General features: G+C 39.7%; 1 protein-coding gene across 1 annotated transcript in view; it reads left to right on the top strand.

Annotated features, from left to right (window-relative positions):
- NECTIN3 (nectin cell adhesion molecule 3) overlaps positions 1–22,323 on the top strand; it is a 119,398-nt gene extending 97,075 nt beyond the window's left edge. Inside the window, exons 8-9 of the mRNA XM_084638406.1 lie at positions 13,824–13,886; positions 14,469–22,323. Of these exons, the coding sequence (XP_084494532.1) occupies positions 13,824–13,886; positions 14,469–14,645 (240 nt within the window). The 3' untranslated portion in view covers positions 14,646–22,323. The remainder of the gene's footprint in view (positions 1–13,823; positions 13,887–14,468) is intronic.
- Positions 22,324–24,765: the final 2,442 nt, after the last annotated feature.

The following is a 24,765-nucleotide window of genomic DNA, read 5'->3' as shown; positions in this document are numbered from 1 at the left end:
GACTGCAGTCTGTAATGGCCGCTCATCATTGGCAAGGGGTTCAGACCTGCTGCCTTTGCCTATCCCCAGCTGCAGCCCCAGTACCTTTCGAAGGCCTTCAACAAGGCCTGCAGCCTGGGGGTTTACCAGGCTGGAGCTCCCCAGCTCCCTTTGTCCTTCCCCAGCACTGCTCTGCTCTGCTTCAGGTACTTTGCTCCCAAGCAGCTAGCCCTTCCCACTGCAGGACTAGAGTGAGATTCCCCTCCCAGGTTCTGGCCCACAGCCTGCTTATAAGGGCCAGCTGGGCCCTGATTAAGCCAGCCACACCTGTGGTCAGCTACATAGTCAGCTTTCCCTAGCTGTTCTTAATCCCTTTTCCCAGCTGCAGCCCTCTCCAGGGCTGCTTTTAACCCCTTCAGGGCTGGAGTGGGGTGATCATCCAGCTACATGCTGGAATAGGAATGTATAGCTAACTTTTTGTGGAAGGGGAGACCATTTAATTCCATGTAACTAGGGTAATTAAAACTGATTATTGCACATTGTCCCTTTCAAGACTAACCACAGAAATCGAGCAACATGTAGATGGTCTGATTCTAAGCACTCTGAGAGCACTCTGAGGGATGTATTAGACTTTGTGCATCAACAAGCACTAAACTGAAGAGAAGAAGCCCAGAAATATCAGTTGAAGTTGGTTTATGAAGACTCTCTTACTTTAAAAGCTGTTGGGCATTCTCTCCAGATGTTAGGCCAACTATCTTGTCAGATAGGTTTGTCTTTAAAAAGACTGAGATTACAGGCAAAAGGAGAAAAGATACAAATAATGGAGCAAATTCTTTTCAATAGCAAGTAAACAGTCCAGATAACTGAAAAATATTTTGGACAAATTCTTAATACTAATGAACATGAGTAGGGACACATGGTAGTTGGTGAGACCTGACTAATGGAAATTCTTACCAAATTATTTAATAAAGGTTATTTTAACGTTTCTAATTAAAATTTATAGTGTCTGCCATTAAAAAGTTAGGTTACTGAATACTGATTTCAGCCTAGGGAAAAGCTGATTAGATCAAATAACACTTTGTGGTAATTAAGTTTAGATTCCTCAACAGTAACCGCTGTAAAGTGTAATGTTACTGTATTGCTGTTAATATAGAACAGCAATATAATAGCTAAATTTATAATCATACCAATTAAAAGGAATAGGATGAGATTTGTCTAAGTCAAAGTGAATTGTTAACATGCAGCATCAGTAGACAGTTTTGTACAGCAAACCATCCTCTACAATATATTGGTAAAGTCTGTAGCATAGTGGGGCATCAATTCTGTTTAGGGTCACAAAATGCTGTTTATAATGAAAATGAAGGATAGGTCATATTCCCGACTATCATAATTAATTTCATATCAGATGAGAGGCAATTATTGGCCGCTACCACAATATTTTTTCAGTCTAAAGAGCTATTTAGAAAAACCAGTTACCTCAGTATAGATCTGAAAAAGAGATGCAGATAGAGGCCTGTCTATATTAACAAACCAAAAAGACTTCATAATGGAATACTAAAATGTCCCTGATGTTCTTTAGAATGACTACCTGTAAGTGCTTCTGTATAAAGATAAAGAAGGACATAAGGATAAACCTATTTAGAATGGATTCTAGGAAACAAGATGATAGGCATTAGTGGGGGGAGGGAGAAACTGCAGCTATCATAGGATTTGAATATTTGAAAGAGTATACATGTGTGTAAGAAACATGGATGAGGGAGAACATGGTATGGACTTTTGAAGTGGTGGGTTTTTTTTTCTTTTTGTTCTTGCGTTAAGCAAAGTGACTGAAGAAATGATGTATTGCAGCATCTCTGATTTTAGAAGCCTAGAAAACACAATTTTAAACATGGGGAAATAAAATTTGAATCAAAGTAAACCTTTAAGGCCCCAAATCAATTAACAGGATACCTGGGTATATTAATACTTGCAATAAAAATAGGCATTTATCTAACAGACAATTTCTGAGTGGAACTTAAGTGTTGTCACTAACTCTGTGACAATAAAAGGAAAGTAGTTCCCTGCTATGTGTTAGGAAGGTACCTTTTAATCATCTAGAAAAGTTATGCTCATCTCAAGCCTTAGCAAAAATAAGATGGAGTAATGAAAGGGCCAATAGGGTCATAGTTTAGGGCCACCAAGCTGCCGAATCCCCAGTAATGTTTGTCTGAAGTGGTGTATGACTGCATCTGTTTGAGCAGTGTCCAATAGCTTTGGGAGCAGCTTCATCAGAAGGCATTTTCTTTCTGTGTGTAAGGATCTGTAGACTTCCATTCTTTTCATGTATACCACTGATCCTGCTGGCCAAAGGAGTGAAGAGCCTAGATAGAGGAAGGAGAAGACAACTAGGAGAGAGGGGAAGTGAATGAGTTGGATGGATTGGTAGAGGGGACAGTGAATAAGGAACATTGGAGGGAATTTTTTCGATAAGGAATGAGTAGAGTGTGTCAATGGGGGAAAAGTGTTTATAATCACTGAACTTCCACTCAGCTGTTAATTTTCCAAGCAGAAAATGGGCGGCGGATGGGGGGAAGGGTCTCCAGCAGGACTAGTTAAGACAGTACCTAGCCTCAAACTTCAAATGTTTCGGGTCTCCTAAACAAATCTCTAACTCCCTTAAACTGGCCTCTCCCCACCACCTGCTTTCAATTTATGTAATACATACTGGCCCTGTTGTCTGGTATGTGAACATGCTGATCTTCTATTCTCATGGGAAAGAAGTGCTGGCTAATGTACCTTACAACCCTGAGTTCCAGAACATTGATATGAAGGGTGGACTCCTAGGTGGTCCACATGCCCTGTACAGTATGATCCTGTAGTTGACCTGCCAGTCCAAGGAGAGATGCATCCAAAACTGATGTAAGAGTGGGAGGGGAATGATCGAAAGGAACCCCCATAGCACATCTCGTTCAGATACTTCCACTAACATGCTTTGAGGGACGGAGACCAATTTGTTCAGATTGTCCTTGTTGGGGATATAGACTGACCTGAAGCAGAACAAATGCAAGCAGTTTTAAGGTGTGATGTGACACAGTTGCACGCTATTACGAACATAAGCAAGAGCTGGGATCTGGCCATGACATGAGGACTACACCTCGAAGAGCCACTTGGTGAGACAGGGAAAGACCATTACTCCATGTTGGTGAAGGTGTGCAACAGGTAGTGCCATAACTGGAGCGCTGCGCAGATAAAATATTTGTATCTGCATCCAATCGGCAGACACGGTTTGCGGATATCCACATCCCCAGAATGTATGTTGTCTATGTCCCCTGTAATTGACGAGGAACTCTGAAGGATATAAAGCTTCTGCGTCAAATCCTTCTGCAAGATATTCTGGTTTTGGTCATCAGGTTTTCACCTAGGGTTAAAATGCTTAGTTCAAAAAAATTATTTTTCCTAATCCGTCATGTTTTTGTGGCACCTTTTCAATTGTCCCCTTCTTTCCCCGCCCCCCGCCCTTTTTTTTTTTCTGCACAGTGGTTAAAATCATCGTAATCAAACCTGCATTTTCTCCCATACCAGCAGGCGGGAAATTATTAGAGGATTCTAAAAACATGTAAGATGTATAAGGTTCTCTTCATTATCTAGTTCCAGTATGCCAATACAAGTTGTTGATTAAGTCTATCAGGTCTTTCTGGCTTCCAACTGCATACATTTCCCTATGTACTTGTGTATATATAGGTTGTCCTAAAAATAAGACTTCACCACTTAACATTTTCTCCTCAAACTGCGATAGTTTACATGAACACAATCTGCAACAGTTCTACAATGTAAGTTTAATTAATCTTATATTACTTAATGACTATCTAGATATTGAATGTATCTCTAATTTCTTCAAGATTTATGTGATGTACTTGCATCTCTAAAGAAGTGAGAGACTGCTTCATATTGCCTATTTTTCTGTTGCTAGGGAGACTGTAATCTGGTTTTGTTCATGACACACTTGTATGAACCGAGTAACACTGTGCCATTCCAGGTCTGGTGGCTGACTTCCTTGTATCTCTTGGTTTTATCCATACCCTTTTTTAGAAGTCAGGCATGGAAGCTGATGATTACTGTTCAGATTACAATCATTTTGAAATCCTTAACACTTCCTTGTAAGCAGATATTTAACTTCAGTGGCTGCTCTCTTGGAATCCTTGCTTTTTAGTTAGCTCTTCCCCAGCATTCTCTTACATGGTTACTTTGTTTTTGTATCTTGACATAGCACAGAATATGGCAATACAGAGTATACTAACACTTATAGTGATCACATTTGGAAGAGAATATTCCTTCTCTACCATCCTGGAAATTCTATTCCTGTTCATGCAGCTGCTCTTCTTCATGCCTTGCAGTCTTCCCCGTCTCCTTTCAGACACTTAATCTTCCCAGTGTTTATACAGGCACCATATGTGTGTCCACACATGGTCATCTTCTTTGCACTTTGTCATGTAATCCTCCTTCCATTAATATTGGAGATCTTAGACTTGTAATAAAGCCTCATCCAGATGATGTTACCATTTTTCCATTCCATAATCTGTTACTGTATGAATTTCCTTTCCTTTCTCAAAACGTGGTGGTGTTCCACGTGGCTATATGTGATAACCTTATTCATTTTCCTGCTGCCTTTGCATTACTCTGCCATTTTTAGGTAATGTTCCCTGCTAGGTCATCACTTGGATGTATAGTAAACTTCCATGTTCTTGGTCAGAAAAATCATTTTCCTTTCTAACCTGCACACTGAGCCATAAGTATGTTCCTTTTTCAGCATTTGCCATTTCAAAAACATTTCAGGTGATCTCAACCCTTTACGTAGCCTATAATGTTCGATTAGGAAATAACTTTTTTCTGTTTGTTACCATCCTTTGCTGTGGTAAACAGGTGACCTACATTTCTCATGTAATTCTTCTTTTATGTACTACAGATGTTAACATTATTGAACTTTGTGCCCCTACTTGTGAACATCACTATAGGTAGATTTGCTTTCTGTGAACTAGATAATTGTTCATGTTCTGCATAATCCTTTACATGTTTCTATCTCCTACTATAGCATAAGGTCTTCCCAGCATCATGCTTTTGATTCTGAATCCCAGTGGCTTCTTTCAATGTGTACAGCCATAATTACAGAGGAATGCCTGTTGGAAACGATCTAAGACAAAGGCAATAATAGAAAAATGGTCATGACATTGCATACCGGTCACTTACAAAAGACATGATGTGTGTTGGAGGAAAGATGAAGCATGTTCCTCCTTGTATGGACTCAAGTTGAGACATTGTTTACTATAGCTGGGATGGCAAGGCAGGAATCTCTGAACAAGTTGTTTACTCACAGGTATGATGACAGCAGGTGAATGTCTCACTTCTACAGTGCTCCCAACGCTTAACAGTCCAAAACCAGAGTTGGCAGTATTATTGACTCCCCGGTGGCAGTACTATGACCTGTTCAGAAGCACAACAGGAATTCCTTCTGTTACAACCATTTAAATTTTCTTTCCCTGTAAATAGTATTCTGCCCCCACCAAATGTCAACTCCTGTACTACATCCTGGCAGGCTGTGATTCTCCTCTCAAAACAGCATTTTTTTCTTTAACTTTCTCTGCGTGCTCTTTCCTTTTTTCAAGCTCAATCTCTCCCCTGTGTACTCTGCTGGCCACTGTTTCCTTGCTGCTTTGTTCTCTGCAAGTTTTGTTCTTCTCCCTTTTCCATTGTCAGTGACTATGAATTTGCTGTGTTACTTCCTTGTCACATCATACTTCAGCTTTTTTGACCCACATTTTGCTACAAACAATTCATCCTTCTCCATGCACATAGTGTGACAGATTTCTAGCTGGCATAAATTGATTTAGCCGCATTCATGTCAACAAAGCTGCACTGACTTAGCCCAGATAGATCTGGGATTGTCCTATGTATTTATTGAATGCCTGCTATTCTTCATGAACACTGTATTCATGAACATAGTTCTCTAAACTGTGAGATAAAAGTAGGCAGTAATCTTTATACAGGGCAGTTGGTTGGACAGAACTGTTAGCTTCCATCACTCAGTTATGATGGTACAAATTGCATACTTTCCCTTTTGTGTTGAAAATGAGAAACCATAGCAGCAGTAGAGGTCAATAACTAAAAAAAAAAAAAAATGCCATTAACCACCCACATCCTTCTTTATATACTAATAACTACTTGAATTTGCAGTTCCAGACTGTACTTTTCATTCAGAGATGTTCATGGATGCATGTGTCAAATGTTCAGATCATAGTGGCTATGGAAGATAAATTTACTGATACAAAAAAAAAATGTAAAAAGGGGAAGTGGGGTGGCTGAGTTGGGGTGCAGGGACACATGGGTATGGAGACAGATGTTCCTGACTGAATGAGAGAGGCTAGGGGTCAGCCAGGGTCTGCATAGGGGAGGCTGCCTAACAATCCTCTCTTCCCCCCACCCCCACAAAAAAAAATCCTGTTGCATACTTCTCCCACCCATATCCAGCAACCTTCCAAGTTCACATGCAGGCTCTTTCCCAGCAATTACTTCCCTCTCCCTCAGCTCCTCCATTACTCCTGACTCCCCCAAGCCTTTGCATGGCATCTAAGGGGTGCAGGAAATACGTTTCCGTATTGTAGTTTAAATGAATTATTACTCAGAGTTCTGTATTAATATGTGTAGTAAGGAATCTATTTGTCAAAAAACATTTCCTGAATCTTTTTTTGTCTGTATTGTTACAGACATACTTGCTGACGGGTATTTTGAAATGAATTACCAAAATAATTGAAACTGGTGTGATTATATTGTTGTTTTGATTAAAATATGCAGAATTTTTTTTTTTTTTTGGGTGCAGAATTCTCCCAGGAGTAAGCTTATAGCAAAAATTCTTGTTGTTATTCCCTAAGTGTCTGACTTTGCACTATTAAATTTCATCCCATTTCTATTTCAGTTTACAAGATCATCCAGATCTTTTATGGCATTCTGGTCCTCCTCCTTATTGGCAATACTGCCAACTTTGTGTCATCCACACATTTTATTAGCACACTCCCACTTTTTGTGTCAGATCAGACCCTGAGAAACTGCAGTAGTAAATGCCCTCCAGCCTGACATTTCACCTTTCAATATGATTTCTTGTGGTCTCCCCTTTAACAATTTCCTTATCTACTTTTGAATTCTCATATTAATCCTCATCTTCTTTAATTTAACTAATTTCCTACATGGAACTGTATCAAATGCCTTCCTGAAATCCAGGTAGATTAGATCTACTGCATTTCCTTTGTCTAAAAAAAAAATCAGTTATATTCTCAAAGAGAGGAATTGGGTTGGTTTGGAAAAATCTCTTTTGTAAAACCATGTTGTATTTTATCCCAATTACCCATTCACCTCTCTGGCCTTAACTATTTTTCTCTTTCAAAATTTGTTCCAAGACCCTTGCATACAACTGAGGTCAAATTTACAGGCTTCTAGTTTCCCAGATTACTTTTTTTCCCTTTCTTAAAAAGAGTAACTACATTAGCAATTCTCCATTCATAGAGTGCAACCCCTGAGTTTATAGATTTATTAAAAATCCTTGCTATTGAGCTATTTCATGTGCCAGTTCCTTGAATATTCTTGGATGGAGATTATCCAGGCCACTGATTAAGTCCCATTACGAAGAGTTTGAGTTCCACCTCAAATATGGTAATTTCTACTTCCATACCCTTGTTCCCATTCACCACTCAGCCACTACTCCTGCACTCTTCATTTGCCTTATAAAAAAAACTGAGGCAAAGTATTTGTTTTGGTTTTGGGCCATGGCTAGATTAACTTTCATCTCTACCTCATCCTCAATGCTTAGTTGTCCCACTTCTTCTTTCCATGTTTTCTTTTTTTTTTTTTCTCCTTATGGCTATAGAACCTTTTACTGTTGGCTTTACTTTCCTTTGCAAGGTCTAACTCTGCTTGGCTTTTGGCAGGTCTCACTTTATTCCTACACTTTCTAAATGCCAAGAGGTAGCTTTCCTTGCTGATCCAGCCCATCTTCCATTCTTCACAGGCTTTCTTCTTTCTCTTGATGACCTGCTTGCTCATCCAACTTGGTCTGCCACCTTTCCCTGTGAATTTTTTCCCCTTGCTTAGGATGCAGTCTTCGGATAGTTTCTGCAACTTTGATTTAAAGTAATTCCAAGCCTCCTCCACATTCAGATCCTTGAGTTCTTCAGTCCAGTCCATTTCCTGAACTAATTCCCTTAATTTTTTACAGTTAGCCTTTTTGATATCAAGGACCCTAATTCCAGATCTATTTTTGTTTGTCCTTCCATTTAGTTTAGTTTAAACTGAATTAGCTCATGATGACTTGAACCAAGGTTGCTCTTCTATGAGGTCCTCACTACTTACCAATACCAAATCTAAAATGGCATCCTCTCTTGCTGGTTCAGTGCCTATTCGTGAAAAGCACATTTTTAATGGTTCTTCAACCAAGAACAGGTTTATTTCTTTGACTTTTTTTTAGCCAGCACTATCACCAACAGCACCGTACCCAATAACACCCACTAGAGCCTGGCTCAGCTGTGATGAAGAGGAAGCAATGTCTCTTGCTGAATCACAATATAGCTACTTCAGGTGTTTGCCTCCAGGGAGATATTCCATTTTAGTACTAAACCAATCTGACCCTCTTTAGGGAGTGACCAGTGTCATGTGATGTGATCTGCTGCATTGTGTGATATGGCTTTGGAGGCCTTTAAAAAATCTTCACCAGGGAAAACTACAGTATAAATGAGAATCATGGAAAATTTTTCTAGTGGTTCCACCAAAGTCTGAAGCATAGCGCTCCCTCCCCCCAACATACACACTTGGATTTTGTATATGATTATATTTTCTTTTTTGATGAGAACAATGTGTTTTCATATCCATCTAAACAAACCCATAATCATATTTTCAGTAGATAATAGACAGTTAGAGAAACTAATGCCAGATAACTTCGTGGGGAAGTCAAAAGGATATTGATGCCTGTTCTTGTCGCACACCATCCTTTATTCTCAACCTCTCCTCAATTTCTGGCATCTTCCCCAAGAGGTGATAAGGGTTTCTCTATCTGTGTCAACTTTATCGATTTTTATTTTCCATCTCAATGAGTTAAATGCCATCAATCACTAAACCTGAGAGTTTACCTTCAAACACATGAACTGCTGTCAAAAAAAGTGTAAAACAAATTTGTGGTGTAAAGCAGGGCTTCACAGGGAGGGGTGGTGGCATGAGGCAAGCGCTGCTCTCTTGTGAACAACTTTCTCCTGTTGACCCTAATATTGCACAGGGAAAAAATTTAAGGGTTTTTGTGAGCTCTATTGCTAATGATCATCTAACAAATTTTTCTTCTGACACTCTGCCTTAGTCAAATTTCAGCAAAGCCACAGATTAGATTCACTGGTTGCTAGACAACATCCTGTTTTCAAAAGGGGTATCCAGTTGCTGCAATCACTGAATGGGGGGAGAGAAGAAGAACTTGTCAAAGACAAATTGCTCATAAATTAGGAAGGATGGTTCTGCTTGAAATTTAAATTTACTCCTCCCCAAACACATCATGTATAATCTGGCTCTGAAATATGGATTAGGATAAAACTCAAATCCTAAATCATGGGTTCTTGCACTGTGGCCTGTCTAATTTTACTACTTAATATCAGGCTTCCTTACTCTGTGTGAAGGTCAGCAACAATGTCAGAATGGTCATCACCCAGAAGCAGCTGCTCGTGAGCTTTTCAGAAAGTACCACGGTTAGCTCACCTAATTTAGTGAAATAAGCAAGTTGTACTACTTTGAACAAGTACGTATTGAGTTCTCATTAGTACATAGGTGCTGGCATGGTCCTGTATTTATATTTCTAAATGGATTTGTTTATAAAGGAAAAAAAAATGTACTTACTGAAACAGTACAGTGAAGTTTTTCCATGGACATTTTTATACCACCCAACTGTGCAGTTTGGATGCATAGTACATGGTTTACACAGAGGCAAAAAACAATTATGCAGAGATCTCCGCTATTATTCTCCTCCCAGGCCCCCCATCCCTTCTACAGTGTTGATTTAAAAGGAAAGATGGGGAGGACGTTGAGACTAGACTGTCACACAGAACTTAGTTGTCTCTAAATGGGGTCCAGGTTGACTCTTAAACCAGGTAGGAGGGATGGCCCAGTGACTAGATGTACTCGTTTCGGATGCTGGGAAACCCAGGTTCAATTCCTTGCTCTGCCACAGACTTTGTGTGACCTTCGGCAAGTCGCTCAGTTGTGGTTTGCTTTAGTTACTGGCTAACCTCACAGGTGCTGAGCGTATAAATACATTAAAGATGATGGGGTACTCAGATTCTAAAGTAGTTGGGGCTGTGTCAATATGTTGGATCTCTCCACAACCAATAACTTTATCCAAGAGGAGGGTACGTCTGCACTTTTTGCTGAGGGGGATGCGGGTGGCAGTCCCAGCTTGAGGAGACCTATCGTCATTAACTAGCTCAGCTAGTACGCTAAAAATAGAGGGTAGCCACGGTGGTGGTGGGGAGGGGATAGCTTCCCTAAGTACAGACCTACCCAAGACACTAGGGATGTACTTGAGAGGCTTGATCCCAGTGGTACTGTGTCTACACTCTAATTTTAGTGTGCTAGCTTGATCAGAGCTATTCTGGGCTGGGTATGTCTCCTCAATCTAGATATCAGACTCCCAGTTCAAACCGTAGATGTAGCATGAGACGAGCCTATGCCTGACTTTCTCAAAATTCATGTTTCCTAGAGTTAGCTGAATAGATGGATTAGTTTATGAACACTGTTTGTTAGTGCTATGAAGTCTCTTTGGGCTTGAAGATTGCAAAGTGAAGCAGAGTGACTGCCTCAGATGAACTGTAGTCACGGGAAGATATGTGAGGGGAAAGGGAATGGAATAAAGTGAGCCAGCAGTGTGCTTTGGTGTTGCACAAAACACATTAGAGCACATAATCTCCATCCTAAAGCACTTGCTGTCCAAATTTGCCAAATTGAGAGCTAGAATTCACCACATGGCAGATTTATCACAGGAAAGCGCTGGGGTTTAATGCATTATTTCCTAACTACATGGATTTCATGTGACTAAGCTGTCCTAAATAATTGTTTTTTAAAACTTGCAGGAGGACGATGTAAGCTGTTGTAATGGCAAAAGTAGATCTAGTACAGGATGGTATCCCTTTTATACAGCAATATGAATTTTTGCTGTATAAATAAGGGGGGGGGTGATAATCTTAGGTTATGTAGCATAAAATGGTTACTTGGCACATGACCTGCAAAGGGCTATTTCCATTTGAATTCAGAAAAGAGAGGGAATGAGACCTTATGCAAGTTACCACGGTGGAATGATTATCACGATAATTTAAATGAGAGGTGTTAATTGGATAAGAGAATTTCAGATAGGGTTTGGAAAAGAGGCATTTTTAAATAAACAAGATGAAACTTCAATAACTGAGGGCCTAGTCTTAGTACTATAGTCAATACGAATTTTTCCACAGACTCAAATGGGAACAAAATGCTTTCGCAAGCTAATGGTCTAACACAGCAATCAATGGTATTTCTGTGTATTAACACAAGAACGTCATCCAACAGTGGTGTATTGACCTGAGTAACTTACTTGCCCCCATTTCTAGGAGAAAAACAACTCTTCCTACAGGCTATACCTTCTCAACACTTGGGGCTTCAGGCCAAAATATCACGATCTCTAACAAGTGATCGGGGGCTACCTTAGCAAATTTGAGTACCAAGCTGAAGAGAGTGCTTAGGCAGCCTCTCAACAGCTAGCTTTTGCTGGTATTTGTTGTAGGGATTGTATTTAGCCCAGAAACTGGTGGAAAACCAGGCACAGGGAACTTGAAAGGGAAAACCTTAGGATGATGAAGGAGGCTACACAAGAGGTTCTGTGAAGGGGCCTGTGGTGGCATACTGATAGTGAGTTTCTCAGACATTGTCACCTGTGAGGACACCCATAGTCAGACCACTTCTTGCCCACCATCCCAGACAATCCTTGCAACACCTGGACATCTGTTGGTGTACAGAGATGTTAGATACATTTCTCTTAACGCTCTTGGGTGCATCAGGCTGAGAGTGAATAAAGGAGCTTTTACCAATTCTAGTCGGTCTCCTTGGAAAAGAGGCCAGTGTGATTAAGATTAGATGCTGTGCTGCACAGAGAATTCTTAAGAGTTTACTTTACATGTAATTTGAGAGTTGTTCAGATAGCTTCTGTTTCAACCTAAGGTGCTCATCAGATGGAAATAGTTGCAGTAATCCGATAGTCTATTGTATATAGTGTGGAAATAGTGTTATCTTCCTATGAACAAGTTTTAAATATGTCAGATCTTACAAATAGATAAATGATTTCATGTAGAGGATACTGGTTTACCAACCAAGATCTACTGCTGGCTGTGTAACTTTATAAAAAGAAAAGGAGGACTTGTGGCACCTTAGAGACTAACCAATTTATCTGAGCATAAGCTTTCGTGAGCTACAGCTCACTTCATCGGATGCATCACTTTATGTAATTTTATGTAATAGTTATGTGTAACTTTATGTAATAGTAAGCAAATGGGAGGATAAAGCATCACAGTATACCTTGACTTGAACTAGTATAGTTCTAATTTAAGCCTCGTTGTATAGTAGTAATTGTAATATAGTTAGTAAGATTTAATGACTTCCCTACAGTATGCTAGATAATAGATACCTGCCTAAACTCTTGTAAACCTCAGATGTGTTGTGCTTGTTCAGTTCCTATTCTTGCTATAGAGGCTCTTTCTGTTTACCTTTCCGTTGTCTGTTTGTTCTTTACTCTTTCTTCCTCTGCTTGTCTTCATTGCTCTCTACTATTGTCCTTTTCTTAAAACTAGGACACTTTTGTGATAACTACCTGTTAAGAAAATTAAGGAATTTATTCTGTTAGCACTGTTGTGCAAATTGATTTAATTACCTAATGAGACTGTGTGGTCAAAGGAATGCATTCATCAATCTGAAATCACTAACTGAGCGTGTGCCTTACTTGTGACAAACTTGTGAATAAAAAAAGCACACATGCAAAAAATATGTGCAAAACTAAATAGTCTTCTGGGAGATATTGACCATGTAAAATACTCTAAGTGCAATAAAAGCGTCTTGAGTAATTGAAAAACTGTTCAATATTGGGGTTTTAGTTTACAAATCACTAAGTACCATAACAATGTTGCTTTGTTAGGCTCGTAAATGCAGTCACAAAAGAAATTATTGCTTTGTGTAGTGTACATTAAGTAAAATTTTCAGAAGCACCAGAGTGATTTGGGAGTTTACCATTAAAAAGAACTCCAATTCCTAATTCACTCCAACACTTTTACCTAGTTTGATTAAAGTTAAATATCAGAAAACCAGCAGTCCCTTTTTACTATAAGTAGTTAACATTTGAATACCTTCTCCTAGGGCGAAGTATTGGTATGAAATTCTGTGGCACTCTATCCCTATTATAGTGTGTGGAAATTTGTTATGACTTGGCTTCCAGGAGTGCCATGAATACGATTCCTCTGGGTTGACTAGCCTCTGCAGAAGTCCAGTGAACTACGAAGCTGAGACTGAAATGTTGTTTGCTGAGTTAAGGAACTTCAGTGAGTTTTAAACTTATTAGGGCTGTCTTCACTGCAATAGTTAGCTTGAGTTAGTACCCTTGAATTACTCCATTTGAGCAAGCCTAGTCAACCTCCTTTTCCTCCTGAAAGATGCTCTATTCAGACACTTGTCAAGGCAGAATGCTTCCTCTCATTTTATTGCTTTGAAGAAAGCACTTGTCAAACCTTTCTCCAGTATTGCAATGTAAACTTTCACTATCATTTTGTTCCCTGCAGAGAGAACGCTTCCCTTTGCAAAGCCAATACAGGGAGAAAGAAGCTGGAAATTTGCAGAACATAGTAAGTAATATGACTATATGTATTGAGCCAGAGCACTGAGCCTTCATTAAAGAATCAGTGGACTGATCTTGGTTCTTACAGTGAGTTTTTCACTTTTTTTTTTTTTTTTTTTGACACAAAGAGCTCCAGATTACTTGTCCATCCTATTCAGTAACAATTAAACAAGTTGAATTGCTGTCCATGTGGCATCTGAGTTTCAAACAGCATGAACTAAAAGTTAATGGCTGGGAAATAAGACCAAAGCCAATACTTACATTCATGTCATTTTGTCGTTGGCTTAATGTCTGTGCTTTTTTCATAGTCTTTTTTGTTAGTTTTCCTTTAATTGGAAATTGATTTTAGTCGTAATGTATCTAAGTTCTTGGAAGATATTTTCCATGTCCCCTTTTTGTAATGTAAGTTATTTCATTGAATCACTAGTGACTAAGGAAAGTGCATTAAACTATTATAAGGGGCTTATGGCAGAATAAAAGGTGGGTGCTGATGATAGTAATTAGTCTTCACGTGATGTGCTGTGGAAGCAGTATTTGAAGAATGAAATTGTTGATGCTTTTTAATGTATGGAGTTGTTTGTAATTTTAGAAATCAGTAAATGGCAGGCATCCTAATTACGAAGATGAAAATCCATTGAGCCAAGACAACCTTCAGCAGATGTACCCAGTTCACAAGCAGATATGTTACAAAGATTGGAGCAGCAAGTACCATCAAAACCCAGGAACTGGAAGAATCTACATTAATCCTAGAGAACACTATGTGTGATTGCTTCTCCTGCTGTGAATTTTTATACAGAATAAATTGGTGTTAGATAACTTAAAATGTTGAGAAGTCTGCAAGCTTAACGCTTGTTGATTATAGGACAAGTACGTACCCCGGTGTGTTTTAGCAGTTCCTAAAGAAGTAGGTACAGAGCCAATTAATAGTCTTTGTGTGTGTGTGGTGAGAGATGGTGAGAAATAGGCAGGCAGAAAAGATACGTATTTCTGGAACAACTCTTGCATTTGTGACTTTGATTGTGGATTTACTTTTTCAGTAGCATAGTGCTTATCTGTATTGTACTTTTAAAATCCCAGTGTGTGTTGATAGCTGAAGGGATCCTCCAGAAGAAGAGCCTCAGCTGCCTGTGTTAACCTCACCAGATTTAAGAAACGCCAGCCCATTCATCTGTAATTCAAATGTGTGTTAAATGAATTTAGAATCTATTTCCCTAATTCATTCTTAGGGATTTCTCTCTCTCTTCCCTCCCGCCCACCCCCAAAGTGAATGTGCTTAATACAATTACAGTTCCTGTGTACAAAAAATGAGGGATGAGCTGGAGGGAAAATGTACATCCTTTGTGTCAAGTGAGAAATTTGTGTCTAGGTTGTGGGGTTTTGTTTAATCTTTTAAGACACTTCAGAAGCATCACTACTGGTAAATAATTTTAATGAGATACTGACAGAACTTGACCACAGCTTCTGGTTCCCTCCCCCATTACCTCTATTCCCCATTCCAATAAACAGTCAGGTGCTGGTCTGTTACTGTGCTTTCTGGACCAGTACTGCCTGTCTACCCACCTCATAAGTGCTGTTCAATTCTTTTCTGCCATGAGTCTCAGGTCGCATGTTCTTTTTTTTTCTTCCCTTAGCTCCCAGTTCACACCTCCCCAGACTCAGTCTACCAAACCTAAATCTAGCTGCTAGAATCAGATCATACCTGTTTCTTATCTGGTTTAAAACATTCCCAAAAACCGCACATGTGCACCCCCATCTTGCCCACTCAGAACTCCAGACACCAAGACCTAATTCTCAGTGGTCCCTAGCAATAAAGTAAACAGGAGCTGTGGGTGCTCAGTACAGAAGAAAAGCAAGCTATCTGTTAGCTAGGGCCATATCTACTCTGTTGTTTGCTGACAATATAAATTCCAATAGTAGCAATGGGGGTGGGGGAAAGAACTTTACTCTAGCTGTGGGCAAATTTCACGCTGTCTTCTAACCCTGCCCAGAGCAGATGGAAGTAATAGTGTTGTGAAATAGCATGTGAATGGCTTGCCCAAGCTAGTAATAACACAGGTGACACTGCACTGGTGTTGGTAACCGTGGAAACCTGTGTGCAAATACAATTTGTGTTGAAAAGGCGCAGTGCTCTTGATGAGTACAAATAAGTTTCCTGTCAGTTAAAGAACCTGCACAGATAAGCCTGTGTGGTCAATTTGAGAATTTTTTTATTTGTCTAATTTAACAGGGCAAGAAATGGGACACTGAGTACAGATGACTTTAAAGACTTTAACTTGGATACAAGGGCATAAAGGGGAGTGAGTGTTCTGGAATACAAAGGAAGTGTCTCAATAGACACTAGACAATTTATTCCATAGCTAACTTACTAGGACATTTTGAAAAGAGTAATCCCCCTGAGCATTTACCCACTTGAGCTAATTTTCATTCCAAGTGTGCACGCTCGTCTCAGACAATGGATTTACTGCTGGTTTTGTAGACAGTCAAAGATACTGGAGTATTTTTTAGCTGCTGTATTAGCAAATCATATGGCACAGAATCACAGGCATGCATTGTCTGTCCTTAAAATTGTGACTAGCAAATCATCTAAAACATGAGTTTTATAAGTAACTGACTAATTAGTGCTGGTTGATGGTCGGGTAATTTATTTTACTGTAGTATCTCCAGCCTTTCATAAAATGAATGTTTAAATAATGAAAGTTACATATTGGGTGGTAATCAAAGCATGGTTCCCACTCTAAAGGTTTCTTCATGCCTTGAGCCACCGGTTTGAAAAAGGAGTTGCATCTTTATCTCTCCTAAAGTTTTCTTAGTTTTTTTCTAAACATACGTTTGTCAGGTTTCCCAGCTCAACAACTACCACCTTAACATGCTCTTTGTATTGTTACCATTGTAACAACTTGTTTTGCAACACAGCAAAATGTATAGGGCTTCAATTCTGAGATTAGTTCCCAGGGGGCCTCCTTACACACACACACACACACACACCCCATGCGGGCTCCAGGCTTTAGCTGCAGGGCACTGAGTCTTGGAGCTTTAGCCCTGAGGAGAGATGGGGGCACCAGGGCTCAGGTCTTTAGCTCCCCGGGGAAGAGGGCACCAGGGCTCCTCTCTGGTGGGCTCTGGCTGCATTTAAGCCTTGAGAATATAGCTACTGGGAACTGGTATACTGAAATTTCATTGACAATGCAGCAGAATGAAAGCTGAGATTGATCACAATGAAATGCAGCATGAAAAGTCTGCTTAGAGTGAAAATTCTCTCCAAAAAATGAAGGTTTCCAGTGTGTTTGCCCGTAACCCATTAACTTTTCATCTTTGTTCTCATACATGAGTCATTAACAATTAACTGTGGTGGCAGAAGAGGGCAGCAAGATTGGTTCCAAGTACTGAAGGGGGATTTTCATTTTGCAGCCCTTGTGTATAGCCTGTCAGAGATGGAAGTAGGGAGACTGTCTGGCTTCCAGCATTGTTGTAAGGGGCCTGAAGTGCAGGCATTTTGAGTTGAACACCAGTTTATATGATGTCCGTGTATACTGTGTGCGATGCACTGTGGCAATTGGAAAAATAGGGAAGAGTGGGAAAACCTGAGAAAGCAGCAGTTCTGCCACCAGTGCATAGATGCGGAATACATATGGTGGTGAGAAACAGAAGTGGGGAGAAGACACAGAGCGGTTTTCAGTTGAAAAAAATTCTCGCTGTGCGAGTTTCTCTCACTTGTTTCTCTGCAATGATCCCAGTGCTTTCGCTCTGCCTTGCATGATGGCAGATGAAGCAGCGTGGCTTGTTGCTTCATTTCTCACTGATTAAAACTTCAGTTCGCGAGGGCCCAGGAGACAATAGAACAAGGACGAAATGAGCAGGCATGAACTTGACGGGCAGAGAATGTCTTCACCACTCTTAGTTCTGGGAACATAAAAGGATGTTGGTGACTTTTCATCTGTTTCCCCTTCAGGCATCTTTTAAGGGTCCGAATAGAAACAATTTGCGTTTACGAAGCCCTCCTGAGCTGTAGATCTCAAAGCTAGTGGGTGGGGGAAATAAGTGGCTGGGTACTTACTGATGACTTCCTCCTGATGTGAGAGGAAATGCATACCGACGGAGACTCGGTATTGAAAAGGTCGATACAGGAAAAAAATAGCTGCTGCAATGTATAACCCTTTAGAAGTTGGGATAACATCTCGGACAGAACTTAAACATTCAAGTCCATGGTTGGAGGTGCTGGAGGAAAATAATGAAATAAAACCAGGTGCAGGAAAATGTACTGCAGCACCTACTCATCCACTGTTAAAACAGTGCTGCCGCTGTGACAAATGCTGCCCAACAACTCAGTGGAGCAGATTCCAACTGAATTGTGGCCACTGAGGTCTCTGCCTCCTTAACTCCCGCTAACAAATTCTGATACATTGCTAAGTGGCGTTACTTGGATACGCAGGCTGCTAGGAAAAGTGCCCCCCACATCATCTTGTCCTTAAGACAATTATCGTTATACATGTGAATGGAAGTTTTGTTTGTTACAGGCCAAGTCTCTAGTGTACTTACCCTGAAGCTGATGGAGTTACAAGAGGAATGCATTTCACAACAAAAGTGGTCCATTTATGAGCTTAGATAACTAAAGTTTTACCACTTGCCCTTTTACATTCATCCCTGTAAGCAGAGCTGCAAAAGTTAGATCTGGATTCCCGTTGCCCCAAAGATGAAGTGTGTTTGGATCGAGGGCTGTGGTTCAAACACATCCTAAATAAAACGTATATTTGCTGTCGGATGTTATCTGGCTGAAGTACTCTTGTACTACTGTACTCTTAATTAAAGAAAAATTTTATGCAAGACACAGATGAGACAGATGGCTGACAAAGTATTTGTGAAAGTTGGATTTATATAAGCAACAGATATTTAAGGCACTTGTTCATGAATATAGATGTTAAAACCAAAAACAAATCTAATCAAACAAATACTGAAAGCTGGAAAACCTGGTATGTAAGGTTGTGTGTGAACCTCATTAATTCACACTTGCTGGGGCTTTTATGGTAGATTACTTCAATTTGTGAAGCACTTGATAAATGTGCAAATACATCTCTATATCAATATGCTCATGATCTTAATTGCAATTTAATAGTCTAAATATACCAGTATTAGTATAACATTTGACTAATACTAGGTTACTATTAACCCCATATTTTTAATTACCATATGGATTGTGATTAATTTATTTGCCTACTTATTACCATTGGTATAATGTATTAAATTGAATTTTCTTTACGGCTGTTGTTGATTTTGAGTAGCATTCTGTTAGTGAATAATCAGATAAAAACAATAAAATAAATGTTACCGCATAGGAAGGATTTGGGAAAATGTAGCTAAAACTTACAGAATTAGACAAAGTGTAGAAGTAAATAAACTGCCTGTTTCATGTTAGTAATATGCAGTATCACCACAGCCTTCCACTGCTAAATCTTAGGGTACATAAGGAGAGGAAGATAACCAGTGTGTTACAGAAGCCTAGCAGGCTTGCTGATTGGTGAAGTAGGGTACTATTGTAGTTGAGGGTGAAGGGGGTTATGCCGTTGCCCTTAAAGTTTCTCTATGCTTTATGTATGTGAAGTTGGATAAACTGAATATTTGTGGTATAAAAGATAATTTCTATAGTAACAATAAGGAATTACCTTTGTTTGTTTGTTATGGGTAGCACCTAGGAACTTAAGTAAAGGATCAGGATACTAGTGTGCCAGGCATTGTACTAAAGACGAAGAGAGAACAAGCCCTGTCACAGACTGCTCACAATTCTACTTGTCAGAGAACACAACAGATGGATTAAACTGATTAATGTTGTGGGGGTGGGGAAGATCGGAGGATAATGCAACAATAGAACAAATAATTTGGTAGAAAAGCAGAAGTCACGGCACATCACTTGCCTAATAATTGAGAGGCAAGGGGGCAATAGAATACTGATAACTACCTTAAACAGTAGTATGGGTCATATGCAATAACATTATACGGATTGGTAAAGAGTCAGTTGAGTCTCTATGATCCTCCCAAGTCAAGTCCAACAATCCTACTAAAAGTTGTCAGAGCTGCTTCAAATAAGGATTTCTCACTTGACTGCATTTGAGAGCTGGAACTTCCTAAAATAAGCACTGGTGAATCTCGTTGCATCTGGAGAGTACAGCCAACTTCTACCTGCTCCCTTGTTTTCTGCATCTCAACTTGATGGTATCCAGGAAGTCTCCGGTATTTGCATAATTTAGGAGTTATTAACCAGTAAACAGGAGTTCAAGGATCTGTGTAGTTGATCTGATCACAAAGCTCATTTTTACTACCCTAGTCGTCTCAGACAGCCTTAGTCCCTGATAATCCTATTTTTGGAAGCTACCAACCGCTTGGCATCAGAAACATCCAAGTGGTATATTAATTGATGCCTGAAGTTTGAGTGAAAGCACTGACTAATGAATCCACGGAAGCAGGGGGGAAAATGCAGATACACATTTTCTTTGGCTTAAACAAAATATTATTCTGTTCAATATAACAATGGATGTTCAATGAAGTGAACTTCTTGTTGTCAGTTGTAGTACAGTGCCCTACTGAGCATCAGATCATAGACTGGTCCATGGCTTTGTTTCTGGGGAGAAACTTTACTTTAATCTTTCTACTAACTACCTAATTTGCCAGCAAAATGTTTCCATCATGGTTCTGGATTCCATATAACAACTTAATGTGTGGATTCCATATAACAATTTAATGTGTAGATTCCTCTGAGATGCGTATTAACAGTCCTCTAACAATCCCTCCCCACTCCGCATCAGACAAGTATGTCATCTTCTCCACCAATCCCCACCATATCTCTACAGTGCACTTGGATACCAATCTGGTAGCATCATACAAGGATAACTCTAAATTTTGGTGGGAGTTGTGTACGTGCAAGGACTGAGATCAAAGATTATTGCTGGCCCTGAAAGTAGTGGGTCTGAGAAGGGTGGTTTCCAAATCAAGTCTGTCTTGCTTTTCACTGTCATTGTGCTTGAGACCCAGCATATCTCAGTACAATACAATATGTAAACTGATTTTTTTTCATACTGTGGACCGTGTAATACAGGGAGAGTTTTGTGGTTTTGTCATGGCATTTGATTTTTGTGGCAACTTTTCATATCATTCATAATGGCATAGCATCACCATGGCAGGGCAGCAATTGCTTATGTGGAAAAGTAATACTAAAATCTTATTTATTCTATTTTCTTAATCAACTTGAAAGCTGGAAATAACCCAGAGGAGCCAGAACCATGCGGGCAGCAACTGTATGTAGACCACCAATGCTCCATGGGCCACAAGTTGGGAACCTTTGCTGTGAAGCATTGAGTGGGTCCATGCCAATAGCAAACTTTTTTTATTCTCTATTTCCTTTTTATGTAAAATAGAAAAAGGAAGACCTTGGCTGGAAAATCTCAGTGGCTGGCAGTTTTCAAGTGCTAAATGTAAAAAAATCCTTTCTGTTTAAGCACACAACAAAGCACCAAAAGAACAGAATGAAATTTCAGGTGCAACAGATTAAGTACAATGGCTATGAATATTATTTTTTAAAAAAAAATCCTTCATTTTATCAACTTCATTATTGGTTGGAAAAGCAAGTTTGAACGTATAGTACAGCAGGTTTCAAAGCTGTTGCTATATTTGCCATGTTTACTGTTACTACTGAAGCAGTTTGGTTCAGTCATGGGTAATTGAATACATGCAATAATTTTTTACCCTACACCTTTTCATTTTGCTTACAATATTCAGGAAACAATCCACTACCCTTATAGTCTTCTGATGTGGATTCATCTTTGAAGTTCTTTGATTTCAGTTTTGCAAATTAGAAATCGAGGGTTCTATCAAAGTGCCAAACAGAACTTTTTCTTTAAGGGAGATTTTAATCAACAAGGCTGCACTTCTATGTTAGCTTTTACCATTAAATTGCATAATGTTCCATTGTTACTCTGGTTCATAGACATGCAAATAAGTCTCTGAAAAATATTAGCGTTAAAGTAGGTTGCTCAAGGTACGTAGACATACAAATTGCAAATAACTTTGTAATGCAAATTGTGTACTAATGTGGAGTTTACAAGTATAATGATTAGGCAGGTACATTATTAAGGACTTTACCTGTACCAAGCAAAAAGGATTTCAGTAATGCATGCAGTGAGGCTTAGAATATTGAGTTGTGAAATGTTGCCTACGTTACTATTTAGTATTAGCACACAACTCAGAAATGTGGGTGGGAGGTCATGGGGGAGAAATTCAGAATACCTGGAGAGAACAGAAAAAAAGTATAGATGTATTATTTTGAGATCACAAATAAAAAGGACAACAACATTGTTGAATTTGTAGGCTATCCTAAGCTATAAGAAATAGTCCTTTACTTTGCACATTTTTGAAGTGTATGTATTAGACTTGTTTTGAATAAAAATATCCAGAACAAAGTTTTTCATCTTATATTTCACTGTATGGCAAATCTAATAATTGGCAGAATTTTTATATTTTACAAGAAGGTGTAGTGACTTAATTCAACAATCCCTAAATATGTGCATATAGGAGAAAACAAAGGTTTGCTATAATTTCATCAAGGAGGGTTGCTCTTTGATATATGACCCCACATGCCTATACTCACACAACACCTATGCTAGCTAAATTCTTTTTTTCCAAAAGTGATACATGATTTCATGGTGTCTTGAGATGTCTTGAAGGGGGCTTGAGTCTCAGATAGCAGGCACTCAGCATTTATTGAAAATCCTGCCCCTTTAAGGCTTCTTAAACTGGGCCCCCAAAATAACAAGTAAATTTTGGAGAAATATGCTTAACATTCATATAATAAAATCAAAGATCCTCATGGCAAATACCTTAGTTTAACATCTACAATTGACTAACCATGTTTAGTAAACGAAAGTGATCCACCTCTTTTGGATATAGTGATAAGGAAAGCCAGAGAAAATGGAGTAGGAGCTCAAGGAAAGGGAGGAACATCCTCCCTCCAGGAGTCAGTTACACATGGTCATGTAAGGAGTGCTACTGGCTGCCTTAACCATATTTAGCAGGTTGGCTACCTAAAGAAAGCTTGCTAGGAAAGGCACCTGTAAAAGTGAATCTAATGTTAGGTAAAATCTGGGCCCCACTGAGTCCAGGAGTGTTTTGACAGATGACGAGCCACATTTTCAGCTCTGGGGAACTGAAGCAGCACCACTGCCTGACAGCCTTGCCATTGTTAATGTAAGAAAAATGGTATTCAGCTCTCTGAGCACCATGGATTTGGTATTAAAACACCCTATTGTTTTCAGAGGTAACTGATACTTCCTTTTTCGTTTTGAGATGATGGGATAGTTGACCACATTTAGTTGTGCTCAGCTATGATGTTAGGTGGACACAATAAATTTGAATTCATTTTTGACACAAACGGCCTGGACTTGTAATGGACCACAGCATCATCATCACTGTCTGACCTAAGGTAATGCAAATAAGGTGGATAGAAAGCTGGCTAGATCGTCAGGCTCAATGGGCAATGATCAATGGCTCCATGTCTAGTTGGCAGCCAGTATCAAGCGGAGCACCCCAAGGGTCGGTCCTGGGACCAGTTTTGTTCAATATCTTCATTAATGATCTGGAGGATGGCCTGGATTGCACCCTCAGCAAGTTTGCAGATGACACTAAATTGGGAGGAGAGGCAGATACGCTCAAGGGTAGGGATAGGATACAGAGGGATCTAGACAAATTAGAGGATTGGGCCAAAAGAAATCTGATGAGGTTCAACAAGGACAAGTGCAGAGTCCTGCACTTAGGATGGAAGAATCCCACACACCGCAACAGACTGGGACCGAATGGCTAGGCAGCAGTTCTGCAGAAAAGGACCTAGGGGTTACAGTGGACAAGAAGCTGGATATGAGTCAACAGTGTGCCGTTGTTGCCAAGAAGTTCCTCTCTATTTGACATTGGTGAGGCCTCATCTGGAGTACTGTGTCCAGTTTGGGGCCCCACACTACAAGAAGGATGTGGAGAAATTGGAAAGGGTCCAGCGGAGAGCAACAAAAATGATTAGGGGACTGGAGCACATGACTTATGAGGAGAGGCTGGGGGAACTAGGATTGTTTAGTCTGCGGAAGAGAAGAATGAGGGGGGATTTGATAGCTGCTTTCAACTACCTGAAAGGGGGTTCCAAAGAGGATGGATCTAGACTGTTCTCAGTGGTAGCAGATGACACAACAAGGAGTAATGGTCTCAAGTTGCACTGGGGGAGGTTTAGGTTGGATATTAGGAAAAACTCTTTCACTAGGAGGATGGTGAAGCACTGGAATGGATTACCTAGGGAGGTGGTGGAATCTCCTTCCTTTGAGGTTTTTAAGGTCAGGCTTGACAAAGCTCTCGCTGGGATATTTAGTTGGGGTGGGTCCTGCTTTGAGCAGGGGGTTGGACTAGATGGCCTCCTGAGGTCCCTTCCAACCCTGATATTCTATGATTCTATGAAATGCAGTAATGGCATGGCATGACTGAAATTGTATTACCCGGATAGTGCCTTCTATCTGAAGAACACTAAATATGTAGCAGACCTAAATGAACTGAACTTCACTACATCACTTTGAAATAGGTAGCTAGTAATTATCCATATTTTAAAGATGGAGAAAGACAGAGAGAGGTAAGTGATTTGGTAAAGGCCAAAAAATGTCAGTTCAGTGGCAGAGCTCAGAACAAAACCAAGATCATCTGACAGTTTACCAATGTGTGAAATTTCAAGTAATTAACTTGGATGTTGCTTCTTATGCTATGAATGGCCAAATTATTAACTGTACTACTTCTGAAGTATTTGACTTGCTTCAGCAATAATTCTTGGGCTATAGATTGTCAAAAAACTATTCACTGCAAATATTTAAAATTGA

The sequence above is a fragment of the Lepidochelys olivacea genome (assembly GCF_965140295.1).
Source record: "Lepidochelys olivacea isolate rLepOli2 genome assembly, chromosome: 1".
Taxonomy (NCBI): domain Eukaryota; kingdom Metazoa; phylum Chordata; order Testudines; family Cheloniidae; genus Lepidochelys; species Lepidochelys olivacea.
This window is presented reverse-complemented; position numbering and strand designations above follow the sequence as displayed.